Source organism: Urocitellus parryii, chromosome 8 (genome assembly GCF_045843805.1).
Source record: "Urocitellus parryii isolate mUroPar1 chromosome 8, mUroPar1.hap1, whole genome shotgun sequence".
Taxonomy (NCBI): domain Eukaryota; kingdom Metazoa; phylum Chordata; class Mammalia; order Rodentia; family Sciuridae; genus Urocitellus; species Urocitellus parryii.
The window spans coordinates 107092613-107114061 of record NC_135538.1 but is presented as its reverse complement, the minus strand read 5'-3'; the positions used below and the strand labels follow the sequence as shown (position 1 = coordinate 107114061).

Sequence of the window (21449 nt, the reverse complement as noted above, 5' to 3'; positions counted from 1 at the left end):
TCAACCAGAGGACCTGCTCCCACTCCCTGCGGGAGCCAGGGTAAGGGGCTTCTCGTCTGGAACCTCCGGGGACAGACTTCAGGGGTCTCAGAGGCAGGAGAGACGATGCCAGCCCCTCTGACTGTCCCCAGAGTCCCACAAACAGGACAACAGTCAGGAGACAAAGCCATAAGCTCCACACTGGGGGAGGCCCTCCTGAGCATCTCAGAGTGGAATCCCCCCTGCAGCCCCATGTCCCCAGAGATGTCTGAGCCCTCCCTGAGCAGCCCCCTTCCCACCCTCTAGTCAGAAGACCCAACTCAAGCCAGACACAGTGGTGCACACCTACGAACCCAGCCAGGGGTTGGGCCACAGGGAGATGCTGAGGCTGGAGGATCACAAGTTTAAGACCAGCCCAGGCAACTTAGGGAGACCGTCATTCAAAATAAGGAGTAAAAAGGGCTGGGGACATACTAGTTCGGTGGTAGAGCGCCCATCCACACACCTTAAATCTCCAGGACTATAAAAAAAAAAATCACTGGACAAAGTGGCTCATGCCTGTGATCCCAGCAGCTTAGGAGGCTGAGGCAGGAGGATCGTGAGTTCAAAGCCAGCACCAACAGTTTATCAAGACCCTAAGCAAACTCAGTGAGAGCCTGTCTTTAAATATAATATAAAAAGGAGGCTTGGAGGGGCTGGGGTTGTGGCTCAGTAATAGAGCACTTGTCTAGCATGTGTGAGGCACTGGGATTGGTTCTCAGCACCACATATAAATAAAGAAATAAAGGTCCATCAACAATTAATAAAAATTTTAAAAACTGAATAAGGTAGGGCACTGCGGATGTGGCTTAGTGGTAAAGCACCCCTGGGTTCAATCCCTGGTACCAAAAAAAAAAAAAAAAAAAGGAAGAGAATTAAATCATCATACTGGGCTGATATTAGCTCAGTTGGTAGACTGCTTGCACAAGGCCCTGGGTTTGATCCCCAGCACCACCAAAAAAAAATTAAAAATAAATAATGTCATCATACTGCAGTGACACATGAATACCCATGTTTATAGTAACACAGTTCACAATGGCCAAACTATGGAACCAGTCTAGGTGCCCATCAACAGATGAATGGATAAAGAAAATGTGGTATAGATACACAATGGGGTTTATTCAGCCATAAAGAAAGTGTCATTTGCAGGAAAAGGGATGGAACTTGAGACCCTTATGTGAAGTGAAATAAGCCAAACTCAGAAGGTCAAGGGTCATGAGTCTCCTCTCCTATGTGGAAGCTAGAGAGGAAAAAGGAAAAGAAAGGTGGGGCGGAGATCTCATGAAAATCAAAGGACCATCAGAAGAGGCAAGGGACCACGGGATGGGAGAAGAAACTGATATTGCCCAAATTATACTGCTCCACTGTGTGCCTGCACAGACGTGTCACAACAAAACCTGTCACATGTACAACTACAATGCACCAGTAAAAATACGCAAAGAGAAAAAAAAATTAAAAAGGCTGGGGATGTAACTCAGTGTTTAGTAAAGCACCCCTGAGTTCAATCCCCAGTAGAAGAAGATGGAGGAGGAGGAGACAATGACCAAGACAGCACACAGGAGAGTGCCATGTGGAGACAGCAGTGCCACACTGCATGTCAGTGGGAACATTGGAAAGAAGACTTTCCAAAAAAAAAAACTAGCCTTGCTGGACATGCTTAATCTCAGCAACTCAGGAGGCTGAGGCAGAGGATCACAGGTTCAAGGCCAGCCTGGGCAATTTAGCGAGGCCCTGTCTCAAAATTAAAAAAAAAAAAAAAAAATTAAAAGGGCGGGGGATGTGATTCAGTGGTTAAGCACCCCTGGGTTTAATCCTTGATGCCAAAATAATAATAATAATTAAGAATAAAACAAGCCAGGCTCAGTGGCCCACGCCTGCAATCCCAGCAGGTCGGAAGCCTGAAGCAGGAGGATTGCAAGTTCAAAGCCTGCCTCAGCAACTCAGTGAGACCCTACCTCTAAATAAAACATAACAAAGGGCTAGGGGTGTGGCTCGGTGTTTAAGCAGTCCTGGGTTCAATCCCAGATACCAAATAAATAAATTAATTAAATAAAAAGGGCTGGGTGTGTGGCTGAGTGGTAAAGTGCCCCTGGGTTCAATCCCAGTACCAAAAAACCCCCAGCTAGCCTTGGACTGAGAGAGAGGCTGCTGGGTGTGGGACCTGGGACTGACAGATAAGGAAGGGGCCATTTACTGGCAGAACCAGTTGGGTGAGGACAAGTGGGAAGGCGAGAAGGGGGAGGCAGCAGTTAAACACACCCCGCCAGGGGAGAGTTCTGGGATGGGGGAGGGGTGCCTCTGCTCCTCCTCCCCCCAGAACCTTCAACTGTCAAGTAGTCACATACCAGGAAAGCCACCAGCATGCTGTACTCCACAGGTAGGCACTAACGGGGCCTTTGCCGCACGCCGGTCCCTCCTGTAGACTAGAGCCTCCCTCCAGAAATGGTGCTGTGGCCTCCGTCAGACTGAGTGCTCCCTAAGGAAGAGAGCTGGGCCTCTTCCTCAGACTGTTTGGGAAACAACAGGCTCCTGATGGTCAGACCAGTTGGCAGGAACGCTTCCTCCTGCAGCCCACTGAGGGGACAGCAGAGGGGCCCACCCCCCCACCATCATGGCTGCCTGGGGAAGGCACCTGCAAAAGGGAGGCTCAAGGAGGCCACTAGAGAAATAAACTCAGGAAACAGAAAATCTCCCCCGAGCCTAGAAAAGCAGGTCTGGGAACGTGGAAGGAGTAGTCCCACCTGGAGCAAGCCTGGGTGGGGTGGAGGGGCCCTGGGAGAGTGGGCTGAGACAGAGGGAGGTGGATGCTGGCAGAGCCTAGTCCCATGGTGTGGGGTGCCCTGGGGGCAGCCAGTCAGCCAAGGGGCTCAGTACTGCCCCCCCCCAGGGTGGGAGGAAAGAAGCTGTGTCACTCTGAGGCCATGGGGCCCTAGACCCAGCTTCCCTGCTTCTGAGCCCTCAGCATCTACCTGTCCCTGTAAGTGGAGGCCTAATGGGAAACTCCCAAATCCAACTGCAGGCTCTGCAGAAGAAGAAAAGCACAGGATTCTGAGTCTTTCTCCATCCTGATTTTTTTTTTTTTCTTTCAAGAGGGTCTTGCTATGTTGCCCAGTCTGGTCTTCAACTCCTAGACTCAAGTGATCCTCAGCCTCAGCCTCCCAAATAGCTGGGACTACAGGTGTGCACCAATGCACCTGATTCTTAAGAAACTTTCCTTAGTGGGGGACCAGGAGCCTCCAGGCTCCAGGGACCCCCAAAAGGGACCCCATAGAGACCTATGTGCTATGATCGAGAACCTGCTCATCCTGACACCAACTCTGGCTTCCCTAGTCTGAGCCCAGGTCTTTTTGATGCCCAGTCCAGGTGTAAGCACAGGGACAGTGCTGGGTAAGAGTCTGAGTGTTCCAGGGGATTCCAGTGCTGCTCCGGGATGTGCTTGTGAAGGGGCTCCCCAATGGAATGGGGAGTCCAAGAATGAGCCACATCCCCATGTATCCCTTCACAGCCTTGTTATTAGGCCCTTCCTATGGGAGACACTAAGAAGCATAAATTTCTTCCTTCCAGAACTGCTTAGAGAAATCATTCAAAACACTTATTGATCACCTACTATGTGCAAAATACAGAAGCAAACAAAATGGACCAAAATTCCCTGCTCTCTCATGATCTTCCTTCATGAGGGACACAATGATAAACAAAATACATAGTATGCCAGACACTAGCAGGACAGGGGGTGAGAGCCGGCAAGAGAGAGAAAACGCAGACCAAAAACCACTAGAGCCAGTGCAGTGTCACACGCCTGTAATGCCAGCAATGTGGGAGGCTGGGGCAGGAGGATCAAAAGTTTGAGGCCAGCCTCAGCAATTTAGCAAGACCCTCAACAACTTGGTGAGACCCTTTCTCAAAATAAAAAATAAAAAGGCCAAAGAGGTAGCTCTGGGTTCAATCCCCAGTACAAAAACAAACAAGCAAACAAACAGTACTTCGAAAAGCAAGGCATTGGTTCATTCATTCATTGAAAGCATTTTTCTGCCCCTGCTGGGAGACCAGGTGTTAGATGATGTAGAGGAAACCCAGGGGGGTACAAGGTGACTCTACCTCCACCTTTGAGAGCTCACAGGCTCCCAGGGGATCAGACAGGTCAACTCAGAGCTGGCAGGCAGTATTGAGTGTCACTTGGAAAAAAAACATTATCATAGCCAAGCCTTGGAACCAACCTTCAACAGATGAATGAATACAGAAAATGCGGTATATATACACAACGGAATATTACTTAGCTAAAGAAAAATGAAATTATAGCATTTGCTGGTAAATGGATGGAACTGGAGACTATCATGCTAAAGCGAAATAAGCCAATCCCTAAAACCAAAGGTTGAATATTCTCTCTGATATGCAGATGCTAACACACAATAAGGGGGGGAGATAGAAGTCAGTTGGATTAGACAAGGGGAAATGAAGGGAAGGGAGCGGGGATGGGAATAGAAAAGACAGTAGAATGAATCAACATACTTTCCCATGTTCATATATGAATACACGACCAGTGCGACCCCACCTCATGTACAACCACAAGAATGGGAAGTTATACCCTATGTATGTACGTCAAAATACACTCTGTTGTCATTCATGTATAGCTAAGAAGAATTTAAAAAATAAAAATAAATGAAAGAAAGTGTTAGGCTAAGCAGCCCCAAGCTTTGCTTGGATACATCAGTGGAGGCTCCACAGAGTTGAGGGTGGGGCTGAATGGAGCAGGGACTGGAGGCTAAGCAAGGCTCTTCCGGGGGGACACAGTGTATGCACAGGATCAGGGATGAGTCCAGGCAGAGGCACAGCAGTGGGAACAGTCCAATGTCACTGAGGGACAAAAGCAGCCTGGACACCAAGGTGCTGAGCCAGAAAGTGGCAGCCTGGTTTGGGTTTGTCAAGCTAACAAGAGGCGAGCCATTTAAAGGACTGGGCAGGTAAGGGGAGTAGCTGCAGTCAGCTTGCGTTTAAGAAAATCTCAACCAAGCCTGTGGGGAACCAGTAGGGAGAGAGGACGCTTAAAGAAAGGGGCAGGTTAGGAAATTATTCTCCTGGCCTAGATTATCAAATGACTTTTGCTCTTTAAAGTTAACTTTTTTAGCCGGGTCCATAACCCCAGGGAGACTGAGGCAGGAGGATCGTAAGTTCAAAGCCAGCCTCAGCAACTTAGCAAGGCCCTAGGCAACTTGGCGAGACCCTGTCTCTAAATATAAAAAGGCTGGGGATGTTGCTCAGTGGTTATGTGCCCCTGGGTTCAATCCCTGGCACCAAAAAAAAAAAAAAAAATTGAATATGCTTTGTGCCCCAAACCCACTGCAGATGCCTTAGGCTATCACCCATTCTGAAGATGGAGAAGCCAAGGCGAGAAGAGATTAAGGGCCTGCAGTCAGTCTTTTTTGGACTCTGGCCTGGTGCTCTGTGACCTGGGGTACGCCTCTGCTCCCTCTCTTGGTGATCAGGGCTTTCCAGGGACCCCTCTCACTGCCACTGCGTCTGAAGTCCAAGCTCTGTTGTGTTAAACGGAGACGCCTGCTCCTCCCTCTGTGGGGTCTCACCTCTGACAATCACGGGGTCCTCCAGCCCCCCTCTGTAGCTGCCCCTTCTCTTCTCACTCTGAACCCTCCCAGGCCCCAGCACCACACTGTTCTGCACCCTGCTGAAAACTTGGGGAGGCTGAGGGGGTCAGTACCTGCATGGGTGGAGCCTGAGATTCACAGCCAATTGTTTCCCTGGGGTCTCACCTCCTCTTCCTCCTCCTCCTCCTCCACTCCTCTCTCTGCCCCACCCCTTCCCTTCCCCTGAGCGCTCCAGGTGACAGGGAGGAGGGTCGGGTGGAGGGGTGCACATGCGCATGCGTGGTATGGTGTGCAGTGCATGTGCGTGTGGGTGGGACAGAAGCACGTTGTGGTTTGGGGTGGCAGAGCTGTGGGCAGGGCACCCTGGGTCTCCAACTACCTGACTTACTCTAAGGCTCCCCACTCCCCACTAGGCCATTGCCTAATTTGGACTCTCCCCCATCCACCCACCCTGTCCCCAGCAACCCTTCCCCTCTGCCCTCCCACCCTCTCTATGCACCATTATTTCTGTTCTCCCCACAAACTCTGGGTCTGGAGGCCATTTCTTTTTTCCTTTTTCAAATATCTCATTTTATGTGTATGTGATCCCATAATAAAGTTAGCAGTCACAGGAAGATGGGATGAGCAGTAGAAGCCATAATCCCTGATTTCCAGTTCAAAATTGCTGTTTGACAATCATCACAGCATTTCAGGGTTCGCGGGTGTAGCTCAGTGGTAGAGCATTCACCGAAAGTTAAAAATCAAGAAATAGCAATGTAATCATTTCCCAAATATGAAAAGTTAAGTATGTATATGGTTAGCCAAGCATGGTTAGCCAAGCATGGTGGTGCACGCCTGTAATCCCAGTGGCTCAGGAGCTAAGACAGGAGGATCTCAGGTTTGAAGCCAGCCTTAGCAATCTGTCGACACTGTCTCAAAAAAATAAATAAATAACACACACACACACACACACACACACACACACACACACAAGTAGTTGTGGAGGCAACTTTTTAAATAATTTTATTGAAATATAATTCATATGCTGTACAGTTTACCCATTTAACTACAACTCTTGTGGATATGATGGCACACCCCTGTAATTTCAGCTACTCAGGAGGCTAAGACAGGAGGATCCCAAGTTCAAGGCCTGCCTCAGCAACTTAGCAAGACCCTGTTTCAAAACAAAGGGGTTGAGGATATAGCTCAGTGGTTCATCCCTGGGTTCAATCTCCTGCACAAGGGGAAAAAATAAGTGTACAACCCACTGTCTTTCAATACACAATCTTTTATATCCATGGGTTTCACATTCACAGATTCGACAAACCCCAGGTTGAAAATATTCAAGGGAAAAACTACAGAAAATTCCAAAAACCAAAATAAATTTGTCACACAGAGTACTTACACTAAATCCATGCAAAGGAAGCGGTAGACTGGGTGTGGTGGCACATGTTTGTAATCCCAGTGACGCAGGCTGAGGCAGGAGAGTTACAAATTTAAACCAGCCTGAGAAATTTAGTGAGACCCTGTCTCAACAGAAAAAATTTAAAAGGCTGCGGATGTGGTTCAGTGGTAGAGTGCTTGCCTAGCATATGTAAGGCCCTGGGTCTCATCCCCAGTACCCCACCCCATACACACACACACAAAAGCAGAGGGGAGGATGTGTGTAGATTATATGAAAATACTATGCCATTTTATGTAAGGTACTTGAACACCTTCTGATTCTGATATGGGCACATGGTCCTGGAACCCATGCCCTGTGGATACTAAGAGACCAGTGTTTACAGTCACACATCCATCACCACAGTCGATTTTACATCATCTTCATGACCTTCCAAAAGAAACCACCAGCAGCAACCCCTCTGCCCTCCTAAGCCCTACCACTAATCTACTTTCTTTTCTTCTTTGTTTTTTGTTTACAATTTTTTTAACATATTAACTGTATACATCAATGGGGTTTATTGTGTCATTTCAACGCACCAGTGTGCACTGCTCAAATCAAAGTAATTAGTATTTTCCTCTCACTATCATTTCTTTCTGCTTGAACTCCTCTTTTCTGTAATTTCTGTGTCTACATAAATTTGCCTATTTTGGACTTTCTCTCTCTCTCTCTCTCTCTCTCTCTCTCTCTTTCAGTACTGGGGATTATTGAACCCAGGGTTTGCCACATGCTAGGCAGGCCTCTGCCCCTGAGCCACACCCCAGGCCTATTTCACACGGTCTGTCTACATGGAATCACACAATATGGAGTTTTTGTGGACTGGCCTTTTTGGTTCAGCATGTTTTGCTTTTGTTTTTTGTTTTGTGGGACCAGGGGTTGAACCCATGTCCTTGAGCATGCTAGACAGATGTTCTCTCACAGAGTTACATCCCCAGCCTTTTCTAAAATATTTTTAGAATATAAATAAGTTGCCCAGGCTGGCTTCCAACTTTCGATCCTCCTGTCTCAGCCTCCCGAATCCCTGGGACAACAGGCGAGCACCATCCCGTCTAGTTGGTTTAGCATGTTCCTAAGGTTCATCCATGTTGTAGCGTATGTCCCTACTTCATTTGGTTTTTTTGTTTGTTTGTTTGTTTGTTTGTTTATTACATGTATAATGCATGTTTTGTTTGTCCATTCATCAACTGATGGATCTTTTTTTGGAGTTTTTTCCCCACTTTTTAGCTATTATGAATAATGCTACCATGAACATTCGTGAACAGATTTTGGTGTGGACATTTATTTTCCCCTCTCTCGGGCACGTGGTAGAAGTGGATTTGCTGGGTCATACGGCAGCTCTATGATTCACTGTTGGAGAAACAGCCAGGCTGTTTTTCTGAGTGGCCACCTTGGAGACAGGTCCATGGTAAGAGTTCTGGCCTAGCAAGATGGACGCCCCAGATTTGATCTCCAACACCACAAAAAATAAACAAATAAGCAAGTAAATAAGTAAAACCAAAGGGGCTGCATCATTTCCATTGCCACTGGCAGCACACGAGGTTCCCGGTTTCTCCAAGTCCTCACCAGCACTTCTATCACAGTCACCTGGTGGGTGTGAGGTTAAACCTCACTGTGGGGTTTTTTTTGGGGGGAGCGAACTCAGGGGCACTCAACCACTGAGCCACATCCCCAGCCCTATTTTGATTTTATTTAGAGACAGGGTCTCACTGAGTTGCTTAGCGCCTTACCTTTGCTGAGGCTGGCTTTGAACTTGCTATCCTCCTGCCTCAGCCTCCCAAGCTGCTGGGATTACAGGAGTGCGCCACAGCGCCCGGCTCTCACTGTGGTCTTGACTCAGTGATTCCCCGATGAGGAATGTTGCTGAGCTTTTTTTCATGTGACTGTTGATCATTTGTATATCTTCTGAAAAATACCAATTCCATTTATAATTAGGTTATCTGTCTTTTTATTATTGAGCAGACACCGATTTTATTAATAAGGGCATGTTTGCCCACATAAGCCATAACCGACTCAAGGCCAAGGGACTCGGCCAACACAACAATGCCCAAAACTACAGAAACCAGGACTTTGAGGAGCTGCAAGCAGACTGCCTTAGCATGGGCGAGCTGTTTGAAGACCCCCTATTCCCTGCAGTACCCAGTTCCCTGGGCTTCAAGGATCTGGGCCCCAACTCCAGGAGTGTTCAGAACATCTTGTGGCAGCGGCCCAAGGTGGGCACTGTGGGGGAAGGTGTGGGCTCATGGGAGGGGACTTTTATCATCTCCAGTCCCCGACACCACCTTATCCTGACCCCTGGGTTCCACCTCCATCAGAGCTGGGGACAGTTCTGAATGCACTTCGGCCACAGGTTACCCTTGAGAGGTCACTCACCAAGCTCCGCTACCCCAGCCTCGCCATGTCCCATGGGCCCTGCACCTCCCCCTCCCTCCTCTCATCTATCCCCCTGGAACTTGGAGGGAACACCAGTCCCTAGTCAAAGTGTGAGGGCAGCAGGCAGCAGGTGTCCTGGGCCCCCTGACACCTTTGTTCCTTCGCTGCAGGATATTACAAGCAACCCCCAGTTCATCGCAAATGGGGTCTCTCCCACAGACATCTGCCAAGGGGTACTCGGTGAGTGGGGAGCAGGGGGAAGCTGGTCTCCACTGCAGAGAGGCCGGGGAGAGGGTTGGTGGGGATACCTACTGCAGTCTGGGTTTGGGGGGTCTGCCGGGGGTGCTGTATTGATAATAATGAACTATTCAACGCTTAGTGAGTTAAAAACATCAAGAGGCGTTTCTTATCTCAAGGTTTCTGTGAGTCAGGAATTCCAAAGCAGCATGGCTAAGCGGCTCTGAGTGGGCCACTGTTGAGGTCATCGGCTTTACTGTGTTCCTCTGAGGGTTCCCTGAGTCTGGTGGTCTGCTTCCAAGATGGCACCCTCACCGAGTAGGAGGCTCAGCGCCTTGGCTTTTGGCTCCTCGTGGGTTTGCTTGAGAGTCCACACAGCATGGGATCAAAGTTAGTGATCCAAGAGAGCTAAGGAGGAAGCCTTTTAGGACCTAGTCTCAGGAGTCCCACAGTGTGACTTCCATTCATTAGAAGCAAGCCCTGAGTCTGGTACACATTCAAGAGGATGAGAAGTAGGCACCATCTTTTGAGGGAGGGAGAGCCAAACTTTGGTGGACAGGTTTTCCAACCACTGATGGTGCTACAGCCTACTCAATCCAGGGCCTCAAATAAGAGAGCAACTGACTCCATCTGACCCACTGACCCTCAGGATGCATGGACAGGTCTTCCTTCCTAAGCCTGGTCCTGTTCCAAAGTTTCCTCCAACTCCCTGTTGCCTCTTTAGAGATGAAACCAGGGTTGGCTTCCCCTAGGAATGAAGTCTGTCCCCACTTGTGGCAGAGAAAAAGGGTGTGTGGCCATGGTAGAGTCCAAGGAGACCTCGGGCCCCACGGCTGCCTCTGTGTCTCGCTGGGCTGCAGGGGCATTGGTTCTAGGAGGAGACCCTGGTGCTGGTGGGTCTGCGGCACACTGAGCTTTCCTTCCTGCCCTCTGCCTCCCTCCAGAAGGTCACTGGTGATCACAGAGCTCTGCCTGTGCCCTCTGCTCAGCCTGGCCCTGGGGGCCCACCCAGGCACCTGCTTCCTGGCCCACTAATGAGAGCTGAACCCGAGAGGCAGATGGCAGTGGGTGACTCACGGTGCTGTCCTCCCACAGGCTCCATTGAAGTCAAGCCTCAGGCCACACACACTGCCCTTGGGCCCCAGGCACAGCTAGTCCTGGGGACTTCACTGGTGTCCAGATGGAGCTTCCGCAGTGGGAGGGGGGACTGGCTGTGGTGGAGGGACAGGAGCCTGTTGAGTCTCTCCCAAAGAAAGCAGGTCCCAGGGAGGGGATCCGAGAACAAAACCACCTCCCCCGGAACTCCCCCAGACACAAGCTTAGGGCTCCGGTTTGTCACTATCTCCCAAAACAAAACAGGGGGCCGAGCAAGGGCGGCTCTGCTGGGAGCGAGGTGCCAAGGCCAGGTTCCTGCTCCCCCAGGGCAGGGACTCGGGGATCCACCCACACATGTGGGTGCTCAGGGGGAAAAGCCCTGCCTGCCTTCCAGGGGACTGCTGGCTGCTGGCTGCCATTGGCTCCCTCACCTCGTATCCCAAACTGCTGTACCGAGTGGTGCCCAGGGAACAGAGTTTCAGGAAGAACTATGCGGGCATCTTCCATTTTCAGGTGAGGAGCAGGGTGAGAAACAGAGTTGCTTTGTGGGAGGTGTCGGGGGGAGCGAAGGAGAGAGAATTCGTAGGTGCATATTTATTTTATTATGGTCTGGGGGCTGGACTTGACCACTGGGCCACAATTCCAGACATTTCTCTTTATTTTTTTCTTTTGGGGTCTTGCTAAGTTGTCCAGGTTGGCCTCTAACTGATGACCCTCCTGCTTCAGCCTCCTGAAGAGTGGGCTTTTATTTTCTTTTTCAAAAATAACATGACTGGGATGGCTTTGGGCCTCATGATCAGAGAAGTGAAACTGTTCCCGAAAGAAATCACGGCGGCTGATTGTTGAAGCCCCCAAAGAAAATAGTTATGAATTCATGGTTCTTCTCCCTTCTCTTTCTCTCCTCCTCATTATTTGTGTATGCGGAGTGTGTGTGTGTGTGTGTGTGTGTGTGTGTGTGTGTGTGTGTGAGTGATGTCAGTAATCTCTGTCACTTAATGTTTGTGATCTGTCCCTTGGTAACATTTGGACAATTACCCATGTCATAAAATATTTCTAAGAATAGTAGTAGGAGATTTTAAGATCTCAGAGATCCTGGCAAAGCTGCCTCTTTTTAGAGGAGGCCCTTCGGTCAAGAGGGGATGGGGTCACCTGGAGACCAGGCAGGACGGGAAGGAGGCTGGGGGTCGGCATTCAAGATTTTCTAGGTCTTTCCCCCACTGTTCAGTCTTTGCAGGGAGTGGGGTTCCGTGGCTGGCGTGTTACTGGGCCTGGCCACCAGGAGGCGCTCAGGTGACAGGATTCCCACGTGGTGTGTGTGTGTGTGTGTGTGTCTGTGTGTGTGTGTGTCTGTGTGTGTGTCTGTGTGTGTGTGTGTGTCTGTGTGTGTGTGTGTGTCTGTGTGTGTGTGTGTAGCGCTGGGGACCGGGGGCTGAGCGATGCCCCTGCCCCACTGAGGCCCACCTTGGTGCCCACAGATCTGGCAGTTTGGGCAGTGGACGGACGTGGTGGTGGATGACCGGCTGCCCACCAAGAACGCCAAGTTGGTGTTCGTGCACTCCTCGGAGCGCTCCGAGTTCTGGAGCGCCCTGCTGGAGAAGGCCTACGCCAAGTGAGTGCCCGGGCCACGGGGGGGGGGGGGGGGGGGGGGGGGGGGCTTGCCCTACAGTGGGCTGCTTCAGGCAGAGAAAGAGGCGGGGTGTGGTGTGCAGCGCGGGGCCTCCCTCCCCTCCCTCCCCAAGTCCTCACACTTCCATCTCTGTACCCACAGGCTGAGCGGGTCTTATGAAGCACTGGCAGGGGGCAGCACCACGGAGGGCTTTGAAGACTTCACCGGTGGAGTGGCCCAGAGCCTCAATCTCTTGAGGCCCCCTGATAACATGCTGAGACTCTTTAGGAAGGCCATGGATCGATCCTCCCTCATGGGCTGCTCCATTGAAGTAAGCCAAGCTTGGGCCTGTCTCAGGGCCTTTGCACCTGTTGCTGCTTTCACCTAGAAAGCTATTTCCCCAGCTATTTGTATGCATACCTTCTCACTCCCCTTTCAGTTCAGCTGTCCCCTTCTCGGGTCAGCCTTCCTTGACTCCCAGTTGATGTACTTTCTACTTTGTTTTTGTTTTAGGGGGCCACCAGGGATTGAACCCAGGGGTGCTTAACTACTGAGCCACATCCCTAGACCTTTTGATTTTTTGGGAGGGAGGGGTGGTGCTGGGGATTGAACCGCAGGGCCTTGTGCATGCAATGCAAGCTCTCTACCAGCTGAGCTATATCCCCAGCCTTGATTTTTTATTTAGAGACAGAGTCTTGCTGAGTTGCTTAGGCCTCGCCAAGTTTGTTATTGTTGTTGTTGTTATTTGAGACAGGCTTTCACTGAGTTGCTTAGGGCCTCACTAAGTTGGTGAGGCTGGTCTTGAACTTTCGATCCTCCTGCCTCAGGCTCCTGAGCTACTGGGATTACAGGCGTGCGCCACCACGCAAGGCTTCTACTTTGTTCTGATTTTCTTCTTCAACCTTTATTGTGGCCTGAAATGTCTTGCTTACCTATGTATCTATACATGCTTATGTTGCATGTGGGCAGGGATCTTATTTGTGTCATCATCCACTGCTGGACCCTGGGACTTTAGACAAGACCTACCATCTAATAGGCACCCAACAAATACCTATTTTTAAAAAATGAACCCAGAGTGCTACCATATGACCCAGCAATTGTATTCTTGGTCATTTATCACAGAGAAATTAAGATTTGGGGTCCACACAAAGCCCCCTACCCAGATGCTTATGGCAACTTTATTCCTAGTAGTAAAAAAGACAAATCAAACTAGTCCTTCAGCAGGTAAATGGCTAGATGACCTGTGATGATTACACACCATGAAATACTACTCAGCCATAAAAAGAAACAAACTATTGATAGCTGTAACAGCTAAGCTGGCTCTCTAGGGCATTAGCTGAATGAAAACAAGTCAACTCCAGAAGGTCGCACACTGATCCTGTGATTCCATTACATGACATTCTTTTTTTTCCCCACTGGGAACTAAACTCAAGGGCACTTTACCACCAAGCTACTTCCTCAATCCTTTTTATTATTTTTTTTTTATATTGAGTCAGGGTCTCACTAAGTTTCTGAGGCTGGCCTAAAATTTGTGATCTTCCTGCCTCAGCTTCCCAAGTTGCTAAAGTTGCTGGATTACACAGCAACCACATCCAGCCCCATTTATTTGACATTCTTGAAATGACAAAATATTAGAACTGGAGAATAAGTTCTGGATGTTGTTGGCTAGGGAAAAAGAGATGGGTTGTTTATAAGCAACATAAGGGCTGCTTATATTGAGGGAAATGTTCTGTACTTGACTTTACGGAAGTACTTGACTATGGTGGTGGGCACACCAAACCACACACGTGAGAAAACTGCACAGAACACACTCAGTGAGAGCTAATAAAACTAGGGAAAGCATGCAAGGTTAATGGATTGCATCAAGGTCAACATCCTGGTTTTGACATTATCTAGTTTTGTAAGATGTTACTCTATCTCTGTGTGTTATTTCTTACAACCGTATGTGAATCTACCATTACTTCAAAATACAAAGTTTAATTTTAAAGAAAAAAAAAAAAGAACCCAAGGGCCAGGCATGGTGGGGCACGCCTGTAATCCCAGCGACTCAGGAGGCTGAGGCAGGAGGATCACAAGTTCAAGACCAGTCTCAGCAAATTATTGAGGCCCTAAGCAACTTAGCAAGACCTTTACTCAAAATAAAAAATTAAAATAAATTAAAAAGCCCTGGGGATGTGGCTCAGTGATAAAGCACCCTTGAGTTCAATTCCCTGCACCAAAAAAAAAAAAAGAACCCAGAGAGTTGTCACCTTTCTTGGGGTGCCCCAGTCCAGATCCTGAATGCCTTTTCTCCCCCTCTGCTCTGTAGGTCACTAGTGACAGTGAGATGGAGTCCATGACTCATAGAATGCTGGTGAGAGGACATGCTTATGCAGTGACCGGCCTTGAGGATGTGAGTCCTGGCAGCCAGCCCCACCCTGAGGATAGCAGGAAGGAAGGCACCTCTCTCCTAACCCGTGCCCCTGCCCTGTCCTGCCTCTCCCAGATCCGCTTCAAGGGCAGGATGGAAACACTGATTCGGATCCAGAATCCCTGGGGCCGGGTTGAGTGGAATGGAGCCTGGAGTGACGAGTAGGTGCCCGTGACCCAGGTGGGGGATGGAGGTCTCAGCAGGCCCAGGAGTCAGGCAGTGAGGGACTGACTGTGTGCCAGGGCAAGCCCCTCCCTGAAGGCACTCCATCCTCCTGACTCAGGACCCGGGGAGGCAGACCTTCAGGGGGAGGGGAGGGAGTCCAGTGGGGAGGCTGGCCCACCTGGCTCTTACTGCGGCCTTCTGTCCCGCAGGTCCAGAGAGTGGGAGGAGGTGGATTCCAAGCTCCGGGAGCAGCTGCTGAACAAGAAGGAGGATGGGGAGTTCTGGTGAGCTTGTCTCTGGTCCACTCCTGACTCCCCAGGGCCCCATCCCTTAGCTCCCCTCCTCCCTCCACCCTGTGCCTCCAGTGGGGAGGTCGTGGGGGGCCTCTGCGCTCCCGGGTGTGGGTATGCACTGACACCCTCCTGCAGGATATCCTACTACGACTTCATGAACAACTTCACGCTCCTGGAGATCTGCAACCTCACCCCTGATGCGCTCTCTGGGGACCCCAAGCGCTCCTGGCACACCACCTTCTACGAGGGCAGCTGGAGGAGGGGCAGCACTGCGGGGGGCTGCAGGAACCACCCTGGTAGGTGAGGGGCCTCGGGGCAGGGAGCCAGCAGTGAGCCACACTCACCACTAACCCAGGCCCGGGGCGCAAGGTCACAGGGGCCAGGGTGCATGAGGTCAGGGGTCAATCCAATCGATCCCAACATCTGCCAGTAGGGGAGGCAGGCACTGCCCCAGTAAAACCATCTGATCCACTTCCTCCACAGACACATTCTGGACCAACCCTCAGTTTAAGATCTATCTACCAGAGGAGGATGACCTGGAGGAGGACGTTGAGGGAGACCCAGTGTGCACCTGCCTGGTGGCCCTGATGCAGAAGAACTGGCGGCATGCGCGGCCCCAGGGAATGCAGCTGCACACCATTGGCTTTGTCGTCTTCCCAGTGGGTGCCCTGCGGGTCAGGCTACTCTTGCTCCCTCACCTCTGGCCTCCTCCCTTGAAGGCCCTTCTTCAGGGTCACAGCCCAACTGCCCAGGTTCCCATCGCCCCAGAGCCATGGCTCTCCGATGCTGTTTTCTTTTCACAGATTTTAATTAATTCATTTTGATGGGGGAGGACACAGGGATTGAACTCAGTGGCGCTCGACCACTGAGCCACATCCACTATTTTGTACCAACCACTATGTATACAAACCACAATTTGGTATTTTATTTAGAGACAGGGTCTTAGTGAGTTGCTTAGCGCCTCACTTTTGCTGAGGCTGGCTTTGAACTCACAATCCTCTTGCCTCAGCCTCCTGAGTACATGGGATTACAGGCCCATGCCACTGCCCCTGGAATCCTACTGAATTTAACTCGATTTAACTCACCTTTTTACAAATTTATAAATTTGGAGCTGGGTGTGGTGGCATGTGCCATCTGCTACTCAGAAGGCTGAGGTGGGAGGATCACTTGAATCCACGTTTTCAAGACTTTGTCTCAAAAACAAGCATATAGCTCAGTGGTAAACACTTGCCTAGCATGCTCAGGACCCTGGGTTCAATCCTCAGCAACTCACACACACACACACACACACAAAAAAAAAAAAAAAAAAACTACCTTGGAAAAACATTATGTAACTGTATTTCACAATCCAAATATGATGGATGTTTTTATTTGCTTTGTTTTGTTTTTTGGTACCAGGCATTGAACTCAGGGGCGCTTAACCACTAAGCCATATCCCCAGCCCTTTTTTGTTCTTTATTTAATAGAGACAGGGTCTTGCTGAGTTGCTTAGGGCCTCACTGAGTTGCTTAGGGCCTTGTTAAGTTGCTGAGGCTGGTTTTGAACTTGTAAACCTCCTTGCCTCGGCCTCCAGAGCCAATGGGATTACAGGTGGGCACCGTGGCACCCAGATAAATACAATAGATTCTTTGTGTGTGTGTGTGTGTGTGTGTGTGTGTGTGTGTGTGTGTGTGTGTGGTGCTGGGATTGAACCCAGGGCCTTGTGCATGTGAGGCAAGCAACTGAGCTATATCCCCAACCCAACAATGGATTCTTAATGCTATCAGAGCCCCCCCAATACATACATACACACACACACACAAACCCACACCCTCTACCTGGCTTTTGCAGACCTTATCACTCTCAAAATCTGAACCTCCTCTCTCTTTCCTTCCCAGGTCCCAAAAGAGGTACAGAAGAAGACATGGGGCTTGTTCCTGGGCAGCAATCCCTGCCCGCTGCATGTGTAGTGTCAAAGGGTGGGATTTGGTAACATGCTCTGAGAAACACTGGGTTAGGATCCAGCCCCTTCAGGCCCTGGTGGGAGTCGGGGAGAGAAGAGACCACACCAGGGTTGCATGGTCTTTGGGCCATGTCCAGAACAGGTTGGTTGGTGTTGATACCTAATCCCAACACTGCCCATCAGGCTGCTTGCTTTGGGGGACCCTCTCTCTCTGCTCTCCCATGCCAGTCCTGCACCCACCTCCAGGGCACATATAGTTTCAGAACGTCCAGGATGTGCACTTGAAGAAGGATTTCTTCAAGAAGTATCAGGACAACGGCTTCTCAGAGACCTTCATCAACTCACGGGAGGTGAGCAACCACCTCCGGCTGCCTCCAGGACAATACATCATTGTCCCCTCTACCTTTGAGCCACATAAAGAAGCCGACTTCCTGCTGCGGGTCTTCACTGAAAAGCACAGCCAGTCTTGGTAAGGGTCCATACCTCACTGCTTCTAGATCCCCTGAGCAAGAACTGAAGGATATCCAGCTTGTGGAGCTGTCGTCTGGTTCTCCTCTACATTGTCCCTATTTTATAGTCAGGAAAACTGAAGCATTAGGAGGTGAAGTCTCAGTTAATAGTAGTAGAACTAGAATCTAGATCCTTCTGAGCTGTTCCATGTTGCTTTGAATATGCAACATGACCTTCCCCAGACCCCACTGCAAACCTCTGTCTCCTCGACTTCTGGTAACCCCTAAGCTTTCACTCTCTTTTCTTCTAGGGAACTGGATGGATTCAGCTACGAAGAGCTTCTCCAGGAGGTGAGGGGAGGCTGTGGGACTGGGGGTTGGAAGGAAACCACTTGGGAGAGATGAAAGAATTTTTTGGACCGGGTTCCTTTCCCACTCCCTTCCCCCAGGAAACCCCGTCTAAGAAGGACATAGATGAGGACTTCATAAATTTGTTTGAGACAGTGGCAGGCCAGGTGAGAGAGCCATGGGGAGAGGCTAAAGGAGTGTGGCTGGGGGCTCAGGGGGCCGGAGCAGGAGTTTCCCCTCCTCTTTCCTAGGACAAGGAAATAGACCAATATGAGCTACAGAAACTGCTCAACAGAACGGCTTTCAAACGTGAGTCCCCACTGCCACCCTCACAGCCCTTCCCCCACATAGTTTGCCCCACCTTCAACCACATCCCCTTCATTCCATCTTTTCTTCCTTCCCTCACAGTCAAATACAAGATCAAGGGCTTTGGCTTGGATACCTGTCGCCGTATGATCAACCTCATGGATGTATCTTCCTATCTAGTGGGTGGGACCTGTCTGGTATTCTCCCACCCCTGTCCTCCACCCCCAAGCCTGACCCAGAGATGGCAACCTCTCTGGCCAGCCACAGAAAAGATGCCCATTCTGCCAGGCTTGGTGGCCCACGCCTATAATCCCAGCAGCTCTGGAGGCTAAGGCAGGAGGATTGCAAATTTGAAGCCAGCCTCAGCAACTGAGCAAGGCCTTTAAGCAAATAGCAAGACCCTGTCTCAAAATTAAAAAATCAATAAAAAGGGCAGGATATGTAACTCAGTGGTTAAGTGTGTCTGGGTTCAATCCCTGGTACCAAAAAAATGATGCCTGTTTTTACCATTCAGTGGCTCCCTGCAGTGAGCCTCTCTGCTTCCCTGCCCCAAGATATACTCTTCAGTCCCTTTTCTGCTATCCTTGACTACTCCCACCCAGAAAGATGAATCTGGAAAGATGGGGATTTTGGAGTTCCAGGTCCTGTGGAAAAAAATCAAGAAATGGACGGTAAAGAGCCCTAGAAGGACAGTCTATTGGAATCAGGAAAGGGTGTCCTCTAGAGGAGTGGGGACTAGCAGGAATGAAACTAGAATTGGAGCCTCTGACCATAGGGGCATATGACAGGAGAGGGTCTTGGAGTGCTAATGTATGAGCTGGTCAAAATGTTTAATAACCAGGATGGCCCAGGTACCAGCTAGTCTTGAAGGATGCCTACAGAAAGTACCAAGCTGCTGTATCAGAGCCCTCCTGCAATGCTTGGAATTAGTGCCTTAATCACTAGATAATATTGGGAGCCCATAGGGTAGGTCATTGTGGGAGGACTGGAGATCTTGAGCAGCTATTATGAACCAACTGTACTATAATATTTCTTGGTTTCAACCAATGCTATGTACATGGCCCTACCACATTTGTCTTCAGGATATCTTCCGAGAGTGTGATGAGGACCAATCAGGCAACTTGAACTCCTACGAGATGCGCTCGGCAATTGAGAAAGCAGGTGACAATTGAGAAAGCAGGAAAGGGTTAGGGACTGGGAGCACAGATGCCTTGTCCAGAGCCCTGGACTCTGCCCCTCCCCACTCTCTCTCCCAGGCATTAAGCTGAACAACAAGGTGCTGCAGGTGCTGGTGGCAAGGTATGCAGATGACATGCTTGTGGATTTTGATGACTTCATCAGCTGCTTCCTGAAACTGAAGGCCATGTACAGTGAGTTAAGCACCTGCCCATCGACCCCCATACCAGATGCACGTGGCCCCAGTTCCAATGCCAGCTCACCTTGCTGGCGCTAGAACTTTGTGCCTCCATTTCCCGATCTATCAAATGCGGATGATAATGGTACTGCCCCCTTGGAATGGAGGTGCAGAGTAAACGAGGTGATCCGTGGAGAGCACTCAGAACCAGGTCTGGCTCCTAGCAAGGGTGTATGAGTTGTGATCATTCCTTCCTCACTGGGTTAGGGGATTTATCCCGAAGGCAGCAAGCATTTTCTGACCTTGTTGGAAGTGGGTCCTTTAAACCACTGACCGCCTCGACCTCTTTCTCCCGCCTCCTCCCTGGAACAGTGTACTTTCTCACCAAGGATCCCAAGAATACTGGCTATATTCGTTTGGACTTGGAGCAGGTACAGGGGAGGGGGGGGGGATGTCCCCGCCCCTTGCCCCGCCCACCAGGCTCTGGTCCCGCCCACTCGCCCACCTCCCCTGCACGTGCTGGTCTACTCTTCTCTCTGCAGTGGCTGGTGATGACCATGATATAGGCACTCTGCTGGAGCCTGGCTCCCTCCCTCTGCCAGCTGGGGGTGCTGGCCGAGGAGGTTGGGGTGCCCCTCGCCGCCCTCAGCTCTCTGGTCTGCTGGGCCCGGATGCTGTGTTTACTCCACTCCCGCTCTTTGTCCCCCACCAGCTTCTAGTAGCTGGATCAACCCCACCATCTCAAATTTTATCCCAGTATATTTCATTAAAACTTAAGTTAGGCTTCCTCCTGTTCCCCCGTGTGAGACAGCGGAGAATAGGAAGGCACCTGAGCTACTTGGTGCCCTCCAGCTTTCTGTCCACTCACCTGCCTGCTGACCCAGTCCTCCTGTGGCATCGCTTCTCTTTCCTTTCCCTCACCTGTGGATGATATTATAATAAAGAGCACATGCCACTAGCTTCCCCATGTCTGTGTTTCTATACCAGGAAAAGACTGGCCAGGGCTCAGGTCACTTCCCCAACACCAAAGAGGTGTCCTGTAGCTCTCTCCCTCCCAGCAAGGTGATAGATACTACCTTTTTGAGCCAGCTTTTTCACTGCTGTGACTACAGTTTCAGAGGTCTGACTCCACAGAAGGCTGGCTCCATTCCTCAGGGCTGGAGGTGAGGTGGAACATCATGGCCGGAAGAGTGTATTGGAGAGAAGCAGCTCACATGGTAATCACAAGACATGGAGGGAGACCCCACTTCCCAGATACAAATATATACCCCAAAATATGTACCCACACTCCCAATGACCCACCGGCTCCAGCCACACCCCATGTGCCCCCAGTTACCACTCAGTTAATCCATCAGGGATCAATTCAGTGATTAGTTTAAGGCTCTCCCAACCTAATCATTTCCCCTCTGAACTTTCTTGCATTGTCTCATACATGAGCTTTTGGGGGACACCTCACATAGAAACCATAACACCACCTTACCTCTGGAGAGTGCTTAGAAATATGAGCTGTTGCAATAGCTAGGGGGCGCTGTTGGCATTCGTGGTAGTCCAGGATGTGAAGTTTGCTTCTGTCCTTGAGGGTAAGAACTGTACAGTATGCTGGATGGTGGAGCAGCGTTGGGGTGGGGGCACAGGGAACTGTCAGCTGCCAGTGAGGGCTGTGAAGGGGCTGGCAAAGTTAGGGGCCACATGGCTTTGAGCCACCTCTGTCATCTCCTCTCTCCCTTGGGTCCCCAAGGTGGCACTGCATGTCTCAAAGTCAAAAATTCAAATGCCACACCTGTGGCAGCCAGCAGACAGATCAGAGATGTGAAAGGAACCTCCTGGGTGTGAGGTTGG

At 50.3% G+C, this 21449-nt stretch overlaps 1 protein-coding gene across 1 annotated transcript; it reads left to right on the top strand.

Moving 5' to 3' along the window:
• Positions 1–7: 7 nt before the first annotated feature.
• Capn11 (calpain 11) lies at positions 8–20204 on the top strand. Its single transcript, XM_026394500.2, has 22 exons — positions 8–40; positions 8995–9245; positions 9576–9645; positions 11132–11250; positions 12213–12346; positions 12506–12674; positions 14652–14735; positions 14829–14914; positions 15128–15202; positions 15347–15507; positions 15695–15870; positions 17089–17100; positions 17411–17622; positions 17914–17953; positions 18052–18117; positions 18202–18259; positions 18359–18420; positions 18859–18927; positions 19339–19417; positions 19513–19626; positions 19983–20041; positions 20153–20204. The coding sequence occupies exons 2-22, from the start codon at positions 9018–9020 to the stop codon at positions 20174–20176; spliced, it is 2097 nt and encodes a 698-aa protein (XP_026250285.1). The 5' UTR covers positions 8–40; positions 8995–9017; the 3' UTR covers positions 20177–20204.
• Positions 20205–21449: the final 1245 nt, after the last annotated feature.

Bases quoted from the DNA above. Each gene is read 5' to 3' on its own strand.
- Capn11 (XM_026394500.2), top strand. From the start codon at position 9,018: ATGTTTGCCCACATAAGCCATAACCGACTCAAGGCCAAGGGACTCGGC. The intron at 19,627-19,982 runs GTGAGTTAAGCA...TCCCTGGAACAG, and splicing joins GAAACTGAAGGCCATGTACA to TGTACTTTCTCACCAAGGAT. The intron at 20,042-20,152 runs GTACAGGGGAGG...TTCTCTCTGCAG, and splicing joins TTCGTTTGGACTTGGAGCAG to TGGCTGGTGATGACCATGAT.